Genomic DNA, 20,523 nt, shown 5'->3' on the forward strand with positions numbered 1-20,523 from the left:
GGTGAAGGGGTAAATGTTGGGGAATGGGTCTGGGTGGGTTGCTCTTCGAAGGGTTGGTTTGGGCTGAAGGGCCTGTTTCCACACGAAGTAATAAAATCTAAAATAAATCGAATCACTCCGAAAGCTAGGGCTTCCAAACAAACCACGTTATGGCAGCAGCGGGAGGTGTGGATTATATTCACTAAAAACAGTTAAGCAGTTAGATAACACGTTCGAGTGGGAAATGTGTATAACATGATCTCACAACTCCTATACTCAATGCTATGAGCAATGAAGGAAAGCAAACCAAACACCGCCTTCACTACTCTGTCCACCTGAGACTCCAGCACTCCAAGGTCTCTTTATTCTGCAACACTCCCCTTAACCGTGTCAGTCCTGCCTGGATCGCTTGACCAAAATGCAAATCTCTGATTTCTCTAAATGAAACTCCAACTGACACTCCTCGGTTCATCAGCCGATCCCATAAATTCCAATTTATAGTGAACTCTTTCCTCTCTTATTCCCCGGAAGCTGAAAATCTCCATCCCACACACTCTCCCTCCATTTTCACTTTGCTTATAGCGGAAGAATGTAACTGAGAAACTTATCAGCCACGATTGAATGGAATGAGCAGACCTGATGGCCTAATTTCTGCTCCTATGTCTTGTGGTCTCTTGCTGTCCTGGACACCGAGAGAATTGGGACCAGCATTGAACCGATCATGACTGGATATGGATCTACCTGCATCTAGGTGGATGGGCTGGGACTTTTTCACTGGCGCATAGGAGGAGGAGATGTGACCTTATCAAGGTTTATAAAATCATGAGGGGAGAGAGGAGGTGAACGACGGGTGTCCTTCCCCTAGGGTTGGGGTTTCAAGATTAGGGAGCAAATTTTGATGGTGACAGGAGAAAGAGATTTTAAAAAGACTTGAAGGGCACAATTTGTTTTATACAGAGTGGTTCACATGCTTACTAAATGTCTCAAGGAAGTGGTGGATGCAGGTACAGTAACGACGATTAAAAGACATTTGGATAAGTTCATGAATAGGAAAGGTTTGGAGGGATATGGGCCAAAACACTGGCAGGTGGGACTGGTTTAGTTTGAGAATATATTCAGCATGGACTAGTTGGACTGAAGGGTCTGTTTCTGTGCTGTATGGCTCTGTAACTCGGTCCTATACTAGTCTTAAAACCATTTTCTTGCCTTCCCCATAAACATTCACATAAAAATCAGATGAACTCAGCCTTGAATATATTCAATGACCCCCTAACTGCAGGAAGACATCCCCATTTCTGAACTTAATTCCTCTTGCTAATACACCACTTGCCTTGCTCCTTGCCTGCTGCACCTGTCTGACAACTGGCACAGAAGGACACTGATGCCCCTCTGAACATCCACGCATCATTCATGATGAAGGGCTTGTGCCCAAAACGTCAACGTCCTACTTCTCGGATGCTGCTTGACCTGCTGTGCTTTGCCAATTGTGGTCTTCTCTACATCGGGGAGACTGAGCGTAAACTTGGGGAACGGTTTGCTGAGCATCACAGCCGGGTCCACAGAGGCTGAGCGGACTTCCCAATCTCCACCCATTTTAATGCCCCTTCCCACTCCCCTTCCACAACAAACCAAACCACAAATTGGAGGAACAAAACCTCATCTTCTGCCTGAGCAGTCAACAGCCCGGAGGACTCAACACTGAGTTCTCCAATTTCAAATAATCTCCCATCCCATCCCCCAAGTCACTTCCCAGCCCCTTCCATTCTTCCCTGCCAACTAGATTCCTTCCTCCGATTCACCAACCAGGTTGTACCAGGTTATGGGGATAAGGCAGGAACAGGATATTGATTGAGGATGATCAGCCATTATCACAATGAATGGTGGTGCTGGCTCAAAGGGCAGAATAGCCTACTCCTGCACCTATTGTCTATTGTACCCTCTACCTGTCTCCACCTATCCCCACTTCAATACCCTGCCCCCAGCACACCCTTGTTCCACAGCTCTCCCTATACCCACCCCCAGTCCTGAACAAGGGTTACACCAGATACCTCGACTTCTCCACCTCCTGATACTGCCTGGCTTGCTGCGTTCTTTCAGTCTCCTGCCTGTCTATTTTGCCAGTTGAGAACAAAGGCCTGGACTAACTTTCCCAGAGCCTGTCCCCTCGCTGGATTCACTCCCATTCCTTACAGTTGCTCCAAGTCAACAACTGAACCTCAGAATGAAACATAAATGGAAATGGGGGTGAGAAAAGAGAGTGCCGTACTCTCAGATGTTGGACAGAGGAAAGAAGTTGCAGTCTGAGGTGAAGCTCAATCTTCATTCAGAGAGAGGATGAGCAGGAGCTTCAGAACCTCATGGTCCAACTTCCACATTCACCAATAGGGGAGTTCCGAATGGCAGGAGGACAATTCTCCCTCCGGTCCTCCAGTGCTCCTTATTTCTCCATCAAACGTAGGTCTCGCCCCTTTTCTGCCAACAGCGAGGAACATGCCCAATGTTTTGGTGACACCAGCAAACATGTGCCCTGCTTGTTGACACTGAGGAGTGTACACAATATGCACTGTAGCAATACTGGTGACATTGACAGATTTTAAGTGTCCAAATTCCTATGGGAGAACAAAAAGGGTAGAGCCATAATTTTTTTTCCATGTGGCTCAATATTTGATTGCTTTTGCATTTGTCTGGCTGCTCAATGTTTTTATGTCTTTTCCTCAGTGTTGGGGTGAGATTCACAACTAGAGGGCATAGGTTTAGGGTGAGACCACAAAGGTACCTCAGGGGCATCGTTTCCGTGCAGAGGGTGGTGCACGTATGGAATGAACTGCCAGAGGAAATAGTGGAAGCCGGTATAATTACAGCACTTAAAACACATCTGGATGGGTATATGAATAGGAAGGGATTAGTGGGATATGAGCCAAGTGTTGGCAAATGGGACTAGATCAATTTAGGATATCTGGTTGGCATGGACAGGTTGGATCAAACAGGTCTGTTTCCGTGCTGTACATCTGTGACTTTAAATAATAAAGTCTATTTTTCCAAATAACAAACTATATCCATGTTAACAAGGCTTAATGCACAACATGCTTTACTAACCATTCTCAACAGGTCCTGCCCCTTCAATAACTGAGGAACATATACATGCTGGTGCATAATCTCCTTCACTAGTATTTACACACTACCCTCAACAATTGCACAAGTAACAGCAAAGAGCAAACAGCACAAGGATTAAACAAACAGTGAGGGACAAACAGCACAAGGATTAAACAAACAGTGAGGGGCAAACAGCACAAGGATTAAACAAACAGTGAGGGGTAAACAGCACAAGGATTAAAACAAACAGTGAGGGGTAAACAGCACAAGGATTAAAACAAACAGTGAGGGGTAAACAGCACAAGGATTAAAACAAACAGTGAGGGTAAACAGCACAAGTGCCAGTAAAAGCAGATGGAAAGTGAGTATAAAATGTCACTATGACAGGACAGGCCCCACATTCCTTCCCCTCCGTTCCCCCCCCAACCTGCCTCACCTTTCACCTCCCGGGCCCAGTACCTTCCAGGTGGCCCCATAGTTGACACAGGGGCCGCCCCACGACCAGTAGAACTCCACCACCCAGGCGGCCGACGAGTTCCCAAGTAGGCCCTTAACTCCATCCGCCTCCAGAATGCTCACCGGCTCCTGCCTGCTGTACAGCCGGCCGGTGTGGCCGTGACACAGCAGCTGCGCCAGGAAGGCGGCGGTGCCCAGTGACGGGTGTCTGCCCCGGGCCGCACGGCGCCATTTTCCTAACGGCCGCCCTCCCGCCGCTTCCCCGCTCGAGCGACTTCTCCTCCCAACCGCCTTCGCCCCCGCGTGACGTCTGCACGGGGGGATGGGCGGGGCCGGGGGAGCCTCACCGTCACCAAGCCTCACCGTCACCAAGCAACAGCCACCTCGCGCTTCAACTGCTCATTCACAAAAACAAACTCTCCTGTCTCGCTCAGCAGCTGCAGGGGGGACACTGCCACGTTTCCAGGAGCCCTGTCTACATTGGGAAAGCTCACGGCTCAATTTAAACAGATATTCCCACATCTAACGGAACGGCTTCATATCTAAAGGGGGCAATCTGCATTTTAAAGGGACGTGGACATTTTAACGGGTATTTCTGCAAATAAAGAGGTTTAAATGGACGAGATTACATTTCAAAGGGATGAGCCACATTGAAAGGGATATCTTCATATGTAAAGTGACGCAGTTATATCTAAATGAATCTACATTTCGAAGAGACGTTGCCCTATTTATAAGTAGAGACAATGGGTGTGAATTCTGTCTATGTCGCAATGTTGAGTCAGACTGACATTTTTCTTAGAAAAGCTCTGCATTTAAATTACATTCTTGAGAAGGTAATTTATAGATTCGGGTGTAGGTTAGGGAGAATTGGCCGTGCTAAGTTACCCATAGTGACCAGGGATGTACAGGTTAGGGTGGCTTGGCCATGGGAAATACGGAGTAAGGGGTTGGGTATGGTTGGGGTACTGTTCAGAGGGCCAGAGAGGAATAGATGGGCTGAATGGTCTGCTTCCACATTGTCGGAATTCGATGACCCTCCCCACAAAGGAGCATTTTATCTGCATCTATCCTGTCAAGCCCCTTTCAGAATTCTACTGGTTTCAATAAAGATATGCAGCACAGAAACAGACCCTTCGGTCCAATTCGTCCATGCCGAACAGGATTCCAAACTAAACCAGTCCCACTTGCCTGCATTTGGCCCATAATCCCTCTCAACCTTTCTATTCATGTACCCATCCAAATGCTGTTTCAATGTTGTAACTGTACCTGCATCTACCACATCCTCAGCAAGTTCATTCCACATACAAAGCCACCCTCTTTCAAAATGTTGCTCCTCAGGTTCCTTTTAAATCTTTCTACTCCAAGCAATATGCCCCCAAGTTTTGAGCTCCCCGACGCTAAGCAAGAGCCCTTTGCTATTCACCTTACCTCCATTCCTCATGATTTTATCAATCTCCTGCACTCGAATGAATAAAGTCCCAGTCTCTCCTTATAACTCAAACCCTCCAGTCCTGGCAACATTCTGGTAAATCTTTACCAAACCCTCTCTAATAGTATTCTTCCTATTACAGGGCCACCAGAACCGTACTCCGTACTCTGAAAGTGGCCTCACCAACACCCTATACAACCTCAACATGATGTCCCAACCCCTATACTCAATGGTGTGAACAATGAATGCTATGCTGCTAAATGCCTTCTTAACCGCCCTGTCTACCTGTGATGCAACTTCCAAAGAACTATGTACCTGAACGCCACCCATGTCTGTCTGTTCTATAACATGACCCAGGGCCTTACCATTATCTGGACAAGTGCTGCCCTTCCTTGTTTTAGCAAAATGCAACCCCTTGCTTGCATTAATACCTCTCACACACATGCTCCCCCTCAGACACACACAAACATTTCCCCCGCCAATGCTCTCACAGGCTTATACTCCATCACACTCACACTTTACCAAGCATGTACACACTCTCACGCACAAACTCACATGCACGCACCCACAATTCTTTGGAGTGAATTTGTATTGGCAGAATTATATTTGCAGATACATTCAATTTTGCTCAAAAAACATCCATGGATTGACTGCCTGGAAATTGTAATATTTTATGAATTCCTCCTTTGGAAATAGAACCAGTCTGATTCAAGATTGAAATACTGACAGACTCAAATCTCACACCTTTAATGCATTGTCTGAGCTGAGATGTTATCTTTTTTATAAAACCTTAAGTCATCTCAAAAATGTGACTTAAGAGATGTTCTAGCAGTTACACATTAATGAACCAAAACCTACACCCATTCGAAGAGATGAAAGACTTGACAGCAATCTAGGCTTGTTCAATATATTCCATCAGTTGCATGATACTGACCTTTTGATATACATTCTGTGTCTTACAATGCTGCTCCACAGCTACCCGATGAAGGAGCAGCACTCAGAAAGCTAGTGCTTCCAAATAAACCTGTTGGACAATAACCTGGTATTGTGTGATTTTTTAAACTTTATCAACCCAGACTAATACCGACACCTCCACATCATTTCTAGTGAACACAGCCCACACTTCCTGGTGCTGCCAGTAAACTTTACAATGCTGATGAAACAACACAGTACCTGAAAGATTTACAATTTCTAATGACACTAGCTACTCATTCACTGCTCCATCTGATACACGACATTGGAAACTCAGTGCAGGAGGCTGAAAGAGAGGAGCAGCTTTAAACAAAAAACCTCTTGGAGCTCAAAGCTTTCATTGAGAGTCTGAGCCTGGCGGTAAGTTCAGGTAACCTTTATTGTGACCCGACTTTTTTTTACAGCTTCAGATTCCCCCCCTGCAAAAAGGCATAGACAAAGTAGTTGCTTTTTAAACAGCTCAAGATCAAAGCCCACACAAACCCCACTGTCTTTACTATTGGGCAGCACCAGGTTGTAATTAGATCCTTGGCACAGCCGTAACCCGGAGGAAGTATTGCCTCACTCAGCAATTTCAACCCATTCCCTCTCTCCTAGTAAGTTTCTCCCCGCTCATTTGCCAGTGGGGGAAGGGCAGTGTAGAGTCAACCAGACTGCTGTGGGTCTGGGGTCACATGTAGGCCAGTCCGGGTAAAGGATGCAGCTGGAACGACTGAGTGAATCCTTTCCCACAATGGCGGTTCCATTCTCTAACATGGGAGAGAGTGAATCAGATGGGGGCTTTCTCCCCTGTACCACCCCCCTCCCTGAAACGGTCTCATCGTTAGATTCCGAACTCCACATTTCTGACCGAATACCAATTCTGCCATCTGTCGTGGCGGGATTCGAACCCGGGAGTCCCCAGAACCGGGTTGATAGTCCAATCGATAATGGCACTCGGCCGTCACTCCTTCAATCCCCCTGCGATGGCACGTGAACTCGCGGGTGCTTCCGCAGGTTGCAGGAGTAGGTGAAGCCCTTCCCGCACTGAGATCAGGTGAACGGCCTCTCCCTTGTGTGGACATGCTGGTGGGTCAGCAGTTTGCAAGAATTGTTGAAGGCCTTCCTGCACTCGGGGCAGCTGAAGGGACTCTGCCCCGTGTGGACCCGCTGGTGCTTGTGCAGGTGGGAGGAATACCTGAAGCCCTGCCCGCACTGAGATCATGTGAACGGCCTCTCCCCTGTGTGGATCCGCTGGTGCCTCAGCAGGGTGTAGGATGTGCTGAAGGTCTTCCCGCACTCGGGGCAGCTGAAGGGTCTCTCCCCCGTGTGGATCCGCTGGTGCCTCAGCAGGTTGGAGGAGTAGGTGAAGCCCTTCCTGCACTGAGAGCAGGTGAACGGCCTTTCCCCTGTGTGGACCCGCTGGTGGGTCAGCAGGGAGGAGGAATTGCTGAAGGCCTTCCCACACTCATGGCAGCTGAAGGGCCTCTCCCCGGTGTGGACACGCTGGTGCCTCAGCAGGGTGGAAGAAGTGCTGAAGGCCTTCCCGCACTCGCGGCAGCTGAAGGGTCTCTCGCCCGTGTGGACCCGCTGGTGGGTCAGCAGGGTGGAAGAATTGCTGAAGGCTTTCCCGCACTCGCGGCAGCTGAAGGGTCTCTCGCCCGTGTGGACCCGCTGGTGCCTCAGCAGGTGGGAGGAATGTCTGAAGGCCTTCCTGCAGTCGGTGCAGGGGAATGGCCTCTCCCCGGTGTGACAGTGCCGATGAGACTTCAGGACAGACAGGAAACGGAAGCCTTTCCCACAGTCGCCACACTTCCACAGTTTCTCCACGGGGTGGGATTCCTCGGGTTTCTCCATGGCCACAGCTTCAGCTGCACACAAACGCGTGTAGAGCCCCTCCCTGCCGTGAAATCCCCTTCCCAGGCCGTATAACTGTTTCAGGCTCCACACACAGTGCGCTGCAACAGTGGGGTCTCTCGTCCAGTCCCACTGATGCTGAAAACATCCTCAAACAGGAACCAAAAAGCGTCGATCCCTCTCACAGAAATCACAGTCAAACATAGTTGCTGTCCCGATGGATTGAATGACTGTCAGACATTGACATCAAAGTGAGGGCTGCAGACGCTGGAGAGTCAGTCAAAAAATGTGGCGCTGTAAAAGCACAGGAGAGTCAGGCAGCATCCGAGGAGCAGGAGAGTCAATGTTTCGGGCATAAGCCCTTCATCTGTTGATTTTGAAACTTCAAACTTCAGATCTTCAAATACTCTGCAAAAAAAGAGATTACAAAAGTCATCAGTATCAGTGCAGGGTAGAAATTGAGAACAAGTAATTCTACTTTCTGTGGAATATTCTTTTGTTGTTCCACAAAATTGAAAGCACCATCCCACTCTTCCCACCCCCCTTTGTTCTCACTCCATTCTAACTACGAGAACTCCCTTGCTGGAGGGTCCCTTGGAGACACTTCAACTGGACTTCATTGAGTTGGAGAAATGAGTTGAGTTGCTATAAATATGTTTTGCTTATTGCTGATGTCTTTTCAAAGTGGATTGAAGCCTACCCTTCTCCTAACGCTACTGCTGAGACTGTGGTGAAGATTTTGTTTAAGGAAATAATTCCCTGCTTCAGTATACCTGCGTGCATTAGCTCGGACAATGGACCACACTTTGTAGGTAATATTAACGGAGAACTCTGTTCCCAGCTTTGTATTTGTCGGCAACTGCATGGTGCTTATCATCCTCAGGCGGCCGGCATTGTTGAATATTTTAACCAAACTCAAGACTAAGCTTGCCAAATTAATGGCAGAGTATGGCCTCTCCTGGTTATGCTAATCCCTGTGGCCTTATTCCAGATGCGATCCATATCTGCGATCAAGACACAACTGTCTCCAGCTGAGAGTCTCTCTGGTCACCCTCTCCGTACCCCTTGGAACGATTCTGCTCCCTTCTCAGTCCACTTCCACCACATGACCGAAGCAATGATTGGTTGTGTTCTTGCTCTAACTAGTGTTACGCATGCCTTTCACTCCCAGGAGCTTGCGGCCTACAATGATGTTCCCTCCCTTTCAGCCTCGACACGGGTAGAGCCTGGTTCATTGGTGCTCGTCAAGAACTGGACTGGCAAAGATCTCCAACCTCATTGGGATGGCCCCTTCCAGGTTTTACTTCCCACCCCTACTGCGGTCACAGTCGCTGGGTGCTCAGCTTGGGTCCAACTGCACCATTGTAAATTGATTGGCCACACTAATCAAAAGGTTTGGGGGAAGAGGAGGAAAGAATCCTGGAATCCCAACAAGAGGAGTGGACCCTGTCCAGTTGGGTTTTTGAATCTTGCTGTTTTTCTCATGTTGATCTTATTGCAGATACTTGAACTAAGAGGAGGGACATGTGGGGGATCGCCTATCTCCTCACCTTTCTGATCACGTACAACATCCTGATGGGGAAAGCCACTAACTATGGATGCGACCAGGAATGATCAGAGATTATCCACCACCCATGCTGAGGAGATGTCGTCCAGTGGACCGGACCAGACGCCTTTGACGTGTGGAACGTGATGACGATTGATTATTGCAATGGACTCTTACATCAGAAAGACCAGATGGTCCATCTGGACAGTAGAAATCAGTGAGAGTTACCATGTCGTTACCATGTTTTTTTTATTTTAACTGCAGACGCAAGCCTAGTGAGGATAAAAATGATCAACCCTGTTATTATGGTAAATATTTTAAGGACGCCCAGGAACATCATCCCTTTTTGCAGGACGGGCTTCCTTGAGAAAAAGGGGAAGCCTGATAGGGGAAACTCCTCAATCCACAAAGAACTTGTGTATACAGGCCCACAGAACGCTCTTCACTCCAGAGGCAGTAGTATGTTACTCCTCTCTATCGGGAGATGACTTACGTGCCCTGTCCCCAGTCCCCGATTCCATTCCATTCTATTCGTCAGAATTCCTACTGCCGACCCTGTGAAGAGAAATATCACTTTCCAATAGCTCCGGTCTGTGTATACAAACAGCCGGTGTAACACTGGCTGGCGTACAGTAGGCCTTATGCTGCACATGGACCTGGAATGGAACCCTTTCATTGCACATTTATAGGCCTTTTCTCTTTTCAGAATCTGATACTGTCACCAAGACCATGTACAATAGAGCTAAGGGAGAGCCCAATGGGAACAGCATTCTGAGGACCATCGTCTCCCATACAGTGTGAGTGCTCGAGTCACTTGGCCCATTTTTTACAGCGCTCAAGCAACTCCTCTTGCAAAACATCGACCCTTTACTCCTGTAGACCTGACGAGACCCCCTGCTGTAACATTTCAGTAACCGATTTTGACAAACTCTCCCAAATATAAACCAAACCAGACTATTATTTCTTCAGCTAAAGTAAAGCTACCAATTTCCTTGTCCTGGATGGCAAAGATGTCCCTCATAAGGTCACTATCGGAGCCCTTGTTCCCACAACAGTACCTTGTCCTGGCCAGTGGACAAGTCGATGGAACCTCCATCTGAGGAGGATGCAGCGGTCGGTCTCAGCCAACCTTGCTCCAACTGGAAGGATCCCAAGGGACTGGGTGACAATACAGGACACCCGATAGGCTGGGGAATCCAGAGTACGCTGAGGTTGGAAGGATCGGCAGGGGTGACAAGTCAACAGAACCGCAATTCCCTCTTTTACAGCCTGACCATTCGAGGAAATAAGAGTAAAGAGGCTCTGAAACAGAGTAAACTGGGATGATCAGACCTGTGTCTTTACTCTGTGCAGAATCAGTATGCCTTAGACTACATACCTGCCCAGGAGGGTGAGGTCTGCACCATTGTCCAAGATAAATGCACTATGGCCATTCCCAATCTCACTGGCAATTTTAATTAAGATACAAGAAGAGATCCAGGTATTCCTTGACAGAATGACTGAAGGTGTGTTGCTGGAAAAGCGCAGCAGGTCAGGCAGCATCCAGGGAACAGGAGAATCGATGATTCGGGCATAAGCCCTTCCTGAAGAAGGGCTTATGCCCGAAACGTCGATTCTCCTGTTCCCTGGATGCTGCCTGACCTGCTGCACTTTTCCAGCAACACATTTTCAGCTCTGATTTCCAGCATCTGCAGACCTCACTTTCTCCTCCAGAATGACTGAAGGGACCAGTTGGGGAAATTGCAAATCGGGCTCATGATACAATTGGCTTATCAATTTAGCTATGTCTGTTTGTCGGTATTGGTATTGTTAGGTATTTAATTGCTAGGCTTATGAGCTCCCTTAGTGATATAGATTTGCCCCAGAAGATGCTCCTTTTGCGATCCGATGGCTCACCCACACATGTCAATGGCGATGATAAATATGACCAGATGAGCTGCGAAGATGGTGGTGCCGCTCTGCAGGATGTTGATGGCTGGACCACCTTGAAGGGCATTTGTTTGGACTAGCCTTCTCTTTCAGTGATCGCGGTGCAATCAAAGAGAGGAATGAGGGTGTGGGCATCTGGGTGATAAAGTCTATAGCCTTAAAACTTGTCTTTAAACATTCAGACTAAAATGTAATGCTCAATTATTGAATACATTTACTGCACTAGAAAATAAACAGGCAGGAAGGCTCAGAAAGAGGAGAGAACTTAAAGATAGGGACACCTGGGCTCACCAAGTGATAACAGGATGCTGTGAGGCAATTAAGAACGTTTGCCTCAGCATCGGTGAATCTGTGTGAACAGGACACCAAGTGATAACATTCACAGCCGTTCCCTTGTGAAATTAATGATAGTACCAAGTCTTGTTTCAGGGTCAGATTCAAAGACTATCCATAGCTTTGTAATTCATGGTTGGATCTTGTCCATTATGATGGATTCTTACTACCCCTTGCAAGCGGGGCATTCAGAAAATAAATCTTTGCTGTCTTGAGAGTTCAAAAGGACACGAGAGAGAGAGACCATTTTATTGCTGAGGCTGTTGAATCCCGTAGAAAATTAACTCTTAGTGCTTATCTACTATGGATTGAATTGAATTGCATTTTGGGACTTTATGATGAGAGGTTTTTATTCCAGGCTTCAAAGAGTATGATCTCCAGGACAAACCAAGAGAGAGGCTTTACAGGTCTGCGTTCTCAAAGGATTCCCTGGGCCACCTCAAATCTCCACTTTAACATGAGAGGTAGGACAAAATGGCTTCTACTTGGCTAACTCAGGCAGATACTCACGACTCAGAACAAACAAGAAACCACAGCCTGATATAAATCCAGTGAAAAAAACTGCAAATGCAGAAGTAACAAATGTGAACCTAACCATCAATCGCAGAAGTAACGGTTTAATCCTAACCACCAGACAGGACAAATACGATTCCAAGAACAGGTTGTCTACAAGAAATTATGATAGATTAGATTATATTCCCTACAGTTTGGAAACAGGCCCTTCGGCCCAACCAGTCCACATTAACCCTTCAAAGAGTAACCCACCCAGAATCATTTTCCCTCTGACTAATGCACCTAACACTATGGGCAATTTAGCATGGCCAATCCACCTGACCTGCACATCTTTGGACTCTGGGAGGAAACCGGAGCACCCGGTGGAAAGCCACGCAGACACGGGGAAAATGTGCAAACTCCACACAGACGGGCACCCAAAGCTGGAATCGAACCTGAGACCCTGGTGTTGTGAGGCAGCAGTGCTAACCACTGAACCACCATGCCACCCTAGGCTAAGTCAAAAATGCATGAGGACCTTGCGGGATCTGATTGGTTGTTACGATGTGATCATGCTCAATGTCTGACTCTAAACAATGTACATAAGTTCTATCCACACTCTGTAAAGAATGAGCTGCCAGAGGAAGTGGTGACTGCTGGTACAATTATAACCTTTAAAAGGTATCTGGAAAAGTCGGCGGATTCTTTTGGCACTCTGGGAGTACTCATCAGTGGCCCAGCGGTTAGCACTGCTGCCTCACAGCACCAGGGGTCCCAGGTTCGATTCCAGCCTCGGGGGGCTGTCTGTGTGGAGTTTGCACATTCTCCCAGTGTCTGCGTGGGTTTCCTCCCACAATCCAAAGATGTGCAGGTTTGGTGAATTGGCCATGCTAAACTGCCCATAATGTTAGGTGCATTAGTCAGAGGGAGATGGGTCTGGGTGGGCTACTCTTCAGAGGATCGGTGTGGACTGGTTGGGCGAAAGGGCCTGTTTCCACATTGTTGGGAATCTAATCTAATCTAATCCTTCTGGGCTGATCAGAGTCTACCGACCGGGCCATATCAAAGAATAAACTATTGCTTGTGTGATTGACAAAGTCACTTCCAGGTGTGTTTATTGACCAATCCCAGAAATCCGATCCAGACAGCAGTCCAGATCAGAACAACCAGATAGGAAATGGTTAATGTCCCCAGGATGTGGGGAGCAAAATAAGACACCAAGGCGTTAACACCAACACCAGGGAGAAACTGAACATACAGACGGGACAAACATTTGTGGCAAGCCAGAAGCACAGATGTACAGCACAAACAGTCCCTTCAGTCCATGCTGACCAGATATCCTAAATCAATCTAGTCCCATTTGCCAGCACTTGTCCCATGTGGGTGGCACGGTGGCACAGTGGTTAGCACTGCTGCCTCACAGCGCCAGAGACCCGGGTTCAATTCCCGCCTCAGGCGACTGACTGTGTGGAGTTTGCACGTTCTCCCCGTGTCTGCGTGGGTTTCCTCCGGGTGCTCCGGTTTCCTCCCACAGTCCAAAAGATGTGCAGGGTCAGGTGAATTGGCCATACTAAATTGCCCGTAGTGTTAGGTAAAGGGTAAACATAGGGGTATGGGTGGGTTTCGCTTCGGCGGGTCGGTGTGGACTTGTTGGGCTGAAGGGCCTGTTTCCACACTGTAATCTAATCTAATCTAATCTAAAAAAAATCTAAATGCTTCCCAATATATACCCATCCAGATACCTTTTAAAGGTTATAGATTAGATTTTTTAGATTAGATTAGATTAGATTACAGTGTGGAAACAGGCCCTTCGGCCCAACAAGTCCACACCGACCCGTCGAAGCGAAACCCACCCATACCCCTACATTTACCCCTTACCTAACACTACGGGCAATTTAGTATGGCCAATTCACCTGACCCTGCACATCTTTGGACAGTGGGAGGAAACCGGAGCACCCGGGGGAAACCCACGCAGACACGGGGAGAACGTGCAAACTCCACACAGTCAGTCGCCTGAGGCGGGAATTGAACCCGGGTCTCTGGCGCTGTGAGGCAGCAGTGCTAACCACTGTGCCACCCATGGTTATAATTGTACCAGCAGTCACCACTTCCTCTGGCAGCTCATTCTTTACACACACCACCCTCTGTATATAGGAGTTTCCCCTTAGGTTTCTTTTAAATCTCACCCTAAATCTATGAGCAATCCCAGATCAAAGATCTTGTCTATTCACCCTCACCATGCCCCACATTATTTATACAAAGTTGTAGGGTCACCCCTGTGGGATATAGGTAAAGCAGTGTTACTTCTGCAACCATAATTGCTTCTGCAAGGTAAATGAACTAACGCCAGGGTATAATTGTTTCAGCCAAGAGTGGAGTTAACAAGCATGAAAGCTATGTGAAAGAAATATATAATTGCTTTTGTATTAGCTAAAATGTGCATACATGAAATGTGCCTGCAAACAATGGTAGATGTTACAGACAAACAGATAAGGTGCTGTGAGGGGATGGGGTGTAGGTTAAGCTAGATATGCTCGTACAAACAGTTATAAGCATCTGTTTCCTGCTTCTGCAAAAACAAAAAAAAAACACAATCAAGGAGGTCAGAAGGCTCAGTGTCGGCGAAAAATGGGAGGAAATGTTGCTTTCGCAAACACGGAAGCAGCTGGCAGTGAAAGAGGATATACGCTAACACTTTGTTCACGCTCAAGGCCGGATAAGGCAAGAAATAGACAAGAGTAATAGACGCCACCGGGAAAGAATGGAGGGACAAACCGATCTTTTGAGGATCAGCTTGGAACATCAGGGCGGGGGTGGAGGAATGTGAATGCGGGAAAGAAGCTGAATGTGCTGGAGCTGAAGTGGAGGAAGAACAGAGGATGCAAAACCGGCTTGAAGCTGCAATGAGGAATATTGCATGTGCTGTACTTGTACCTGTGGCTGTTAAGGGTGGGAATCGGGTGCATTTTAAAAATAAAAACAGAAATGATATCCAGCCCTCCCCCTTCCCAATCTCTATCCTTCAGTTCCTCCTCACCCGGCTAACTAAGACACATACCTGAGTTTGCAGAGTCTGCTCCCTCCCTGCATTCACTCCAGTTGCTACAAGTGACCAATTTCCCCTCCTCCCATCTCTGTCTCCCTCCCAGGATGAAGAGTTGCCCAGAGGGCGGGACATTCACTTTGAAACTGACAGAGCGACTTCCGCCTTGTGACGTCCCAAATGAACTAGGGGCGGGCCAAGGAAAAGTGACGGTTGAGGGGGCGGGGCATGGTCAACAGCGGGATGCCGCACCGCGCATGCAGCAGACGAGGACGAGAAAACACTTTCCAAAAAAACCCCTCCCTTCAGAGAATCCCCACAGTGTGGAAGCAGGCCACTCGGCCTCACCAACCCTCCCAAAGGTCACCCACCCACACCCATTCCCCTACATTTAACCCTGAGTAATGCACCTTACCTGCACATTATGCCTAATTTCGCATAGCCAATTCACCCCTACCTGCACATCCCTGGGCACTGTGGGTAAGTTAGCATGGCCAATTCATCCTCACCTGCACATCATTGGGCACTATGGGTATTTCAGCATGGCCAATCCACTTTAGATTAGAGTGGTACTGGAAAAGCACAGCAGTTCAGGCAGCATCCGAGGAGCAGGAAAATTGACGTTTCGGGCAAAAGCCCTTCATCAGGAATAGAGGCTGCAGGGTGGAGAGATAAATGAGAGGAGGGTGGGGGTGGGGAGAAAGTAGCATTGAGTACAATAGGTGAATGGGGGTGGGGGGATAGGTCAGACAGGAGGGTGGAGTGACCTGTTCGGATCCGAACTCTGCTGGTTTAAAGGTGGCCCGGAGTCCGTGGAGGATTATTTGGTAACGGAGGCAGGTAATGAGGAAGCAAATGTGGCTGTGGTAGCGAGTCTGTTTCAGGACATGGTTGAAAAGCTTCAGGGCAGAGGAAATGACCTGGGAGTTGCAGTGGGAGAGGGATTCCTTGAGATTCTTGGAGAGAGAGGAGGAAAACTTCTTCAATGCAGGCATCCTTGCAAGAGGATTCACTGTAGGGTTAAAATCAACTAAGTAAAGACAAGCACTGCAGATACTAGAAACCAGATTCTAGAATCACACAACTCCAGGTTGTAGTCCAACAGGCTTCTTTGGAAGCAGTAACGTTTGGAGTGCTGCCTCTTCATCAGGTGGTTGTGGAGGATAAGATCCTAAGATGCAATTTAGAGCAAAACATTCCAGTGTCCTGCCACTGAAATGGTATATTGAACAAACCTGGATTGTAAAGTCTTCCACCGTTTCAAATAGGTTGTAGGTCTCATTACAATGTAAATCCCAGAGCTTCTTGTTGTCACCTTCTCGAGATAACAAGGCTTTATTGCAAAAGCTCACATCTCAGCCCAGACAATGCATTAAAGGTGCGAGGTCAGAGTCTGCCTGTATCCCAATCTTGAGTCAGACTGGGTCCGTTTCCAAAATCGAATTTACAAACTATTACATGTATGGACTGCCTGCAGATTTTTCCTTTAAAAAAAATGCACATAGAATGTATCTGCAAATATACATCCACCCCCCCACACACACACATGCACAAGTTTGTTGGGTGAATTCGTACTTGCAGAATTATGTCTTACTTTGCTCAAAAACTGCATGAATCCATGTAAGATTCTGTTAATCAGTTTAACCATTGTGGCACAGAGTCTCACACAGGGGAGCTCACACCTTCAATACATTATCTGGGCTGACGCGACACCAATTGGTAAAGTTCACTTGAGGAGTTAACTATTTTAAAAGTTTTTCTGATTGACATTTGAAAGAACTGAAACTATCATGGTCATTCGAACAGATGAGAGACTTAAACAATCCAGGTCTTTTTCAATATATAGTTTCAGTTACATCACACTATAAACTGTTGCTATAAATTCTGTGTCTTACAATTTTATATTCCACAATCCCCTGTTGAAGGAGCTGCACTCCGAAAGCTACTGCTTCCAATTAAACTTGTTGGACAGAATTTCTCAAGTAGGGCACCATACGAATCCTGGGAGACTGCTATTTCTTGTTTACTTCGTAATGAACAAATATTAAGCACGATCCCCTATTTATTTCTAATTTTGTCTCATTTTTCTTGTTTTATTCCCTGCAATGATGTGGGAGAATTGTTAGATTTGGGTCAGCCATTTGGTCACATATTAAAGCCTGGAAACCATTTTGAATCTCAGCTTAGTGCCTGCTTGCTAAAGCTCATGTTTCCCAGGCTCAGCGGAGACGGTTGGCCTTGCAGCTGTACTGCTTCCTGATAAACAAATTCTTTCCTGACATGGGGCTTTATTTCCATCCCCCACAGTTGGCGAGTCAGGCAGGAGATACCCGGGTCCTGCCAGGTCACCGGCCGATATCCTTTGAGAGATGAAATATCTGGTTGCTGCTTTTGTTGTGTCCAAAATAAAGAGGAAAGCTGGCCAGGGACAAAAGTGCTGTTAGAAATATTGATACAATTCTCCCTACTCAGCCACAAGATACTAGTGAGAGAATTCAACAGGGTCCTAGCATCTGGACATAATACTGCTGAGAACACTTGTGCTTTACAAAATTAGTAATAAATAATTTGCTTACCGCACGGTTATGAGAGGTGAAACCCTATTTGATAAGCCCTGGACCGACACTGAGGTCCATGGCATGCTTCAAGATGCCCTCAATCTGTTCGAGTGCCCAACATTAGTTTTAATTGGCGAGTAGAAATCTGAAGTATAATTGCTCACTTCAGGATGTCCAGACTTGAATGAATTTGGCATACAGGACACATTGGGCAACCATTAAAGACTCTGTTGTATTTCCCTGGGTTATGGACTCATGCAGAGACACAAACAACTTGTGTTGAAAACAGTGTTCGATTTGCAAATGGAACAGCTGAGAGGTATTTAGAGTTTGCATACTTGGTTAAGCAGCAATGTGTCACAGCCAGGATTTATGAGGCTCAACTCCCTAACTTGGGCTGTTCTGGAATGTGAGTGCCTCATTAGCCTTGGAAGGAAGGAAGGAATAAACAAAAGCTGACAAACTGAGATATGAAGCAAGTTAGAAAATGTTACAGAGAGACACACACAGGCAGAAGTTTGCAGGAAAGTTAACACTTCATAATCTGGTTTCAATGCACATTAGCCTGGGTATGGTACTGATAGGAGAAAGTGAGGTCTGCAGATGCTGGAGATCAAAGTTGAAACTTTATTGCTGGAACAGCACAGCAGGTCAGGCAGCATCCAGGGAACAGGAGATTCGACGTTTCGGGCACAGGCCCTTCTTCAGGAACTGATTCAGGTACTGATAGCGCAGGGGCCTCAAATAGGGGATTCCCTCAATACTCAAACCAAAACATGGGTGCCCCTGCTGGACTGGTTTGTGTTCATTCTTTGCTGCTGCCTATTTCAGTTGATAATGTCCATTATTGTGGCACCCAGATTTTCGGAAAGCAGCTCGGAAAAGATCTGAAGCGTGTTTAATTTGGAAACAAACAAGATGCATACTCTAAGAGGGATGCCCTGTGTTTGTTAACCACTTCCTTGCCTGGTCAGCCTTTTTTACTGGTTTACAATTTGCGTATATAGAATCACCTCGCGTACATTGTCATGAATATTGTCTAATATGAGTAGATGTATTTAGTAGATGAATCAAAACCATCTCAATGATTGAAACAGCTGACACTGCATTGTTGGACAAATGGGAAATATTTGCATCAGTTAACGAAAACTCTTCAAAGTTTACAGTCACGGGTACGTCAAGCTGAAGAATTAGGACCGGGGCATATTGGAGCCTGCTTCCTCGGGCAGAGAATTCCGCAGATACATTACTCTCTGGGAAAACCAGCAGCCCTCACTTCCTCCTCCTCATCCCTGTCCTAAACCTACTCCCCCAAAGCTTGGGGCCTAGTCTCAGCCACCAGCAGAAATGACTGGATAGGGTAGGGCTTCATCCTCTCAGTGCAAAGAATTCCCACTTTCCAGCAAAATCCCGGATGTACTCACTTAGTTGCTTGCTGTCTCACAAATGAAAGGTTTCGTTCTAACTTCTTCCGGTCCCAGTAGGGCAAAACATCTTTGAAAGCTGCTCTGAAAGCCCTGTCTTCACAACCACACTTCTGCTTTCACCGAAGACAGTAAGAGTCATACACCACAGAAACAGATCCTTCCACCCAACTAGTCTATGCCAACCATATATCTAAAATCAATCTATTCCATTTGTCAGCATGTGGCCCATATTCCTCAAAAACCTTCCTCTTCATGTACCCATCCAGATGCTTCTTAATTGTTGTAATTGTACCAGCCTCCACCACTTCCTGTCAGCTCGTTCCATAAATGCAAAACCCTCTGAGAAAAAGTGGCCCCTTGGGTCCCTTTTAAATCTTTGCCCTCTGAGCTCAAACCTCTGCCTTCTAATTTTGCACTCCCCTACCCGGAGGAAAAGACTTTGGCTATTTACCCCATCCATGCCCCTTATAAACTTCTATAATGTCACCCCGGAGCCTCTGACACGAAGGGAAAACAGTCCCAGCCTATTCAGACTCTCGCTCAAACCCTCCAACTCTGACACCAGCCTTATAAACCTTTTCCAAACCCTTTCAAATTTCACAACATCCTTCCATAGGATGGAGATCAGAATTACACACAATATTCCAAAAGTGGCCTAACCAATGTCCTGTACAGCCACAATATGACCTCCCAACTCCTTCACTCAATGCTTTGACCAATAGAGGAAAGCATTCCAAACATCATCTTCACTATCCTGTCTACCTGGGACTCCACTTACAAGGAACTATGAACATGCACTCCAAGGTCTCTTTCTTCTGCAACACTCCCCCTGTAAGTCCTGCCTGCATTGCTTGACCAAAATGCAACACATCACATTTCTCCAACTTCAACTCCATCTGCCCCTCCGTAGCTTATCAGCTCATCCAATCAATTCTGATTTATTGTGAACTCTCTTTCCTCTCTTATTCCTTAGAAGCTGAAGATCTCCATCCCACACACTCTCCCTCCATTTCCAACTTGCTGAACCTCATCCCTGCTGTACCTCATCCTGAAGGTCTGGTTCATGCTGATTAGCAGGGCCATACTCAGGGGAGATCTAATTGAAACATACAGAATACTGAACAGCCTGGACAGAGTGGATGTTGGGAAGATGTTCCCCTTGATAGGAGGAACTAAGACCCGAGGGCACAGCTTTAGAGTAAAGGGAAAACTTTTTAGAATGGAGCTAAGGAGAAACTTCTTCAGCCAGAGAGTGGCGAATCTATGGAATTCATTGGCACAGAAGACTGCAGAGGCCAGGTCACTGAGGATATTTAGACTGAGATAGGTTGGGTCTTGAGTATTGAGGGGATCAAAGGTGACAGGGAGAAAGCAGCAGAATGGCACTCAGAAACTGAACAGCCACGATTGAATGGTATGAGCAGACCTGA

General features: G+C 46.9%; 1 protein-coding gene and 1 pseudogene across 2 annotated transcripts in view; both read right to left on the reverse strand.

Annotated features, from left to right (window-relative positions):
- LOC148143825 (sulfhydryl oxidase 1-like) overlaps window positions 1–5,905 on the reverse strand; it is a 76,331-nt gene extending 70,426 nt beyond the window's left edge. The window contains exons 1-2 of the mRNA XM_087975269.1: window positions 5,892–5,905; window positions 3,509–3,838 (exon numbers count right to left, since the gene is read on the reverse strand). Of these exons, the coding sequence (XP_087831395.1) occupies window positions 3,509–3,838; window positions 5,892–5,905 (344 nt within the window). The remainder of the gene's footprint in view (window positions 1–3,508; window positions 3,839–5,891) is intronic.
- Window positions 5,906–6,289: 384 nt separating this feature from the next.
- LOC148143829 (uncharacterized) overlaps window positions 6,290–20,523 on the reverse strand; it is a 125,054-nt pseudogene continuing 110,820 nt past the window's right edge. Inside the window, exon 4 of the transcript XR_015751316.1 lies at window positions 6,290–7,750. The product of XR_015751316.1 is annotated as an uncharacterized LOC148143829 (transcript). The remainder of the gene's footprint in view (window positions 7,751–20,523) is intronic.

This window comes from Chiloscyllium plagiosum, unplaced genomic scaffold (genome assembly GCF_037043375.1).
Source record: "Chiloscyllium plagiosum isolate Xiang-an unplaced genomic scaffold, Cpla_swu_hap1 HiC_scaffold_27, whole genome shotgun sequence".
NCBI classification, from domain to species: Eukaryota; Metazoa; Chordata; class Chondrichthyes; order Orectolobiformes; family Hemiscylliidae; genus Chiloscyllium; species Chiloscyllium plagiosum.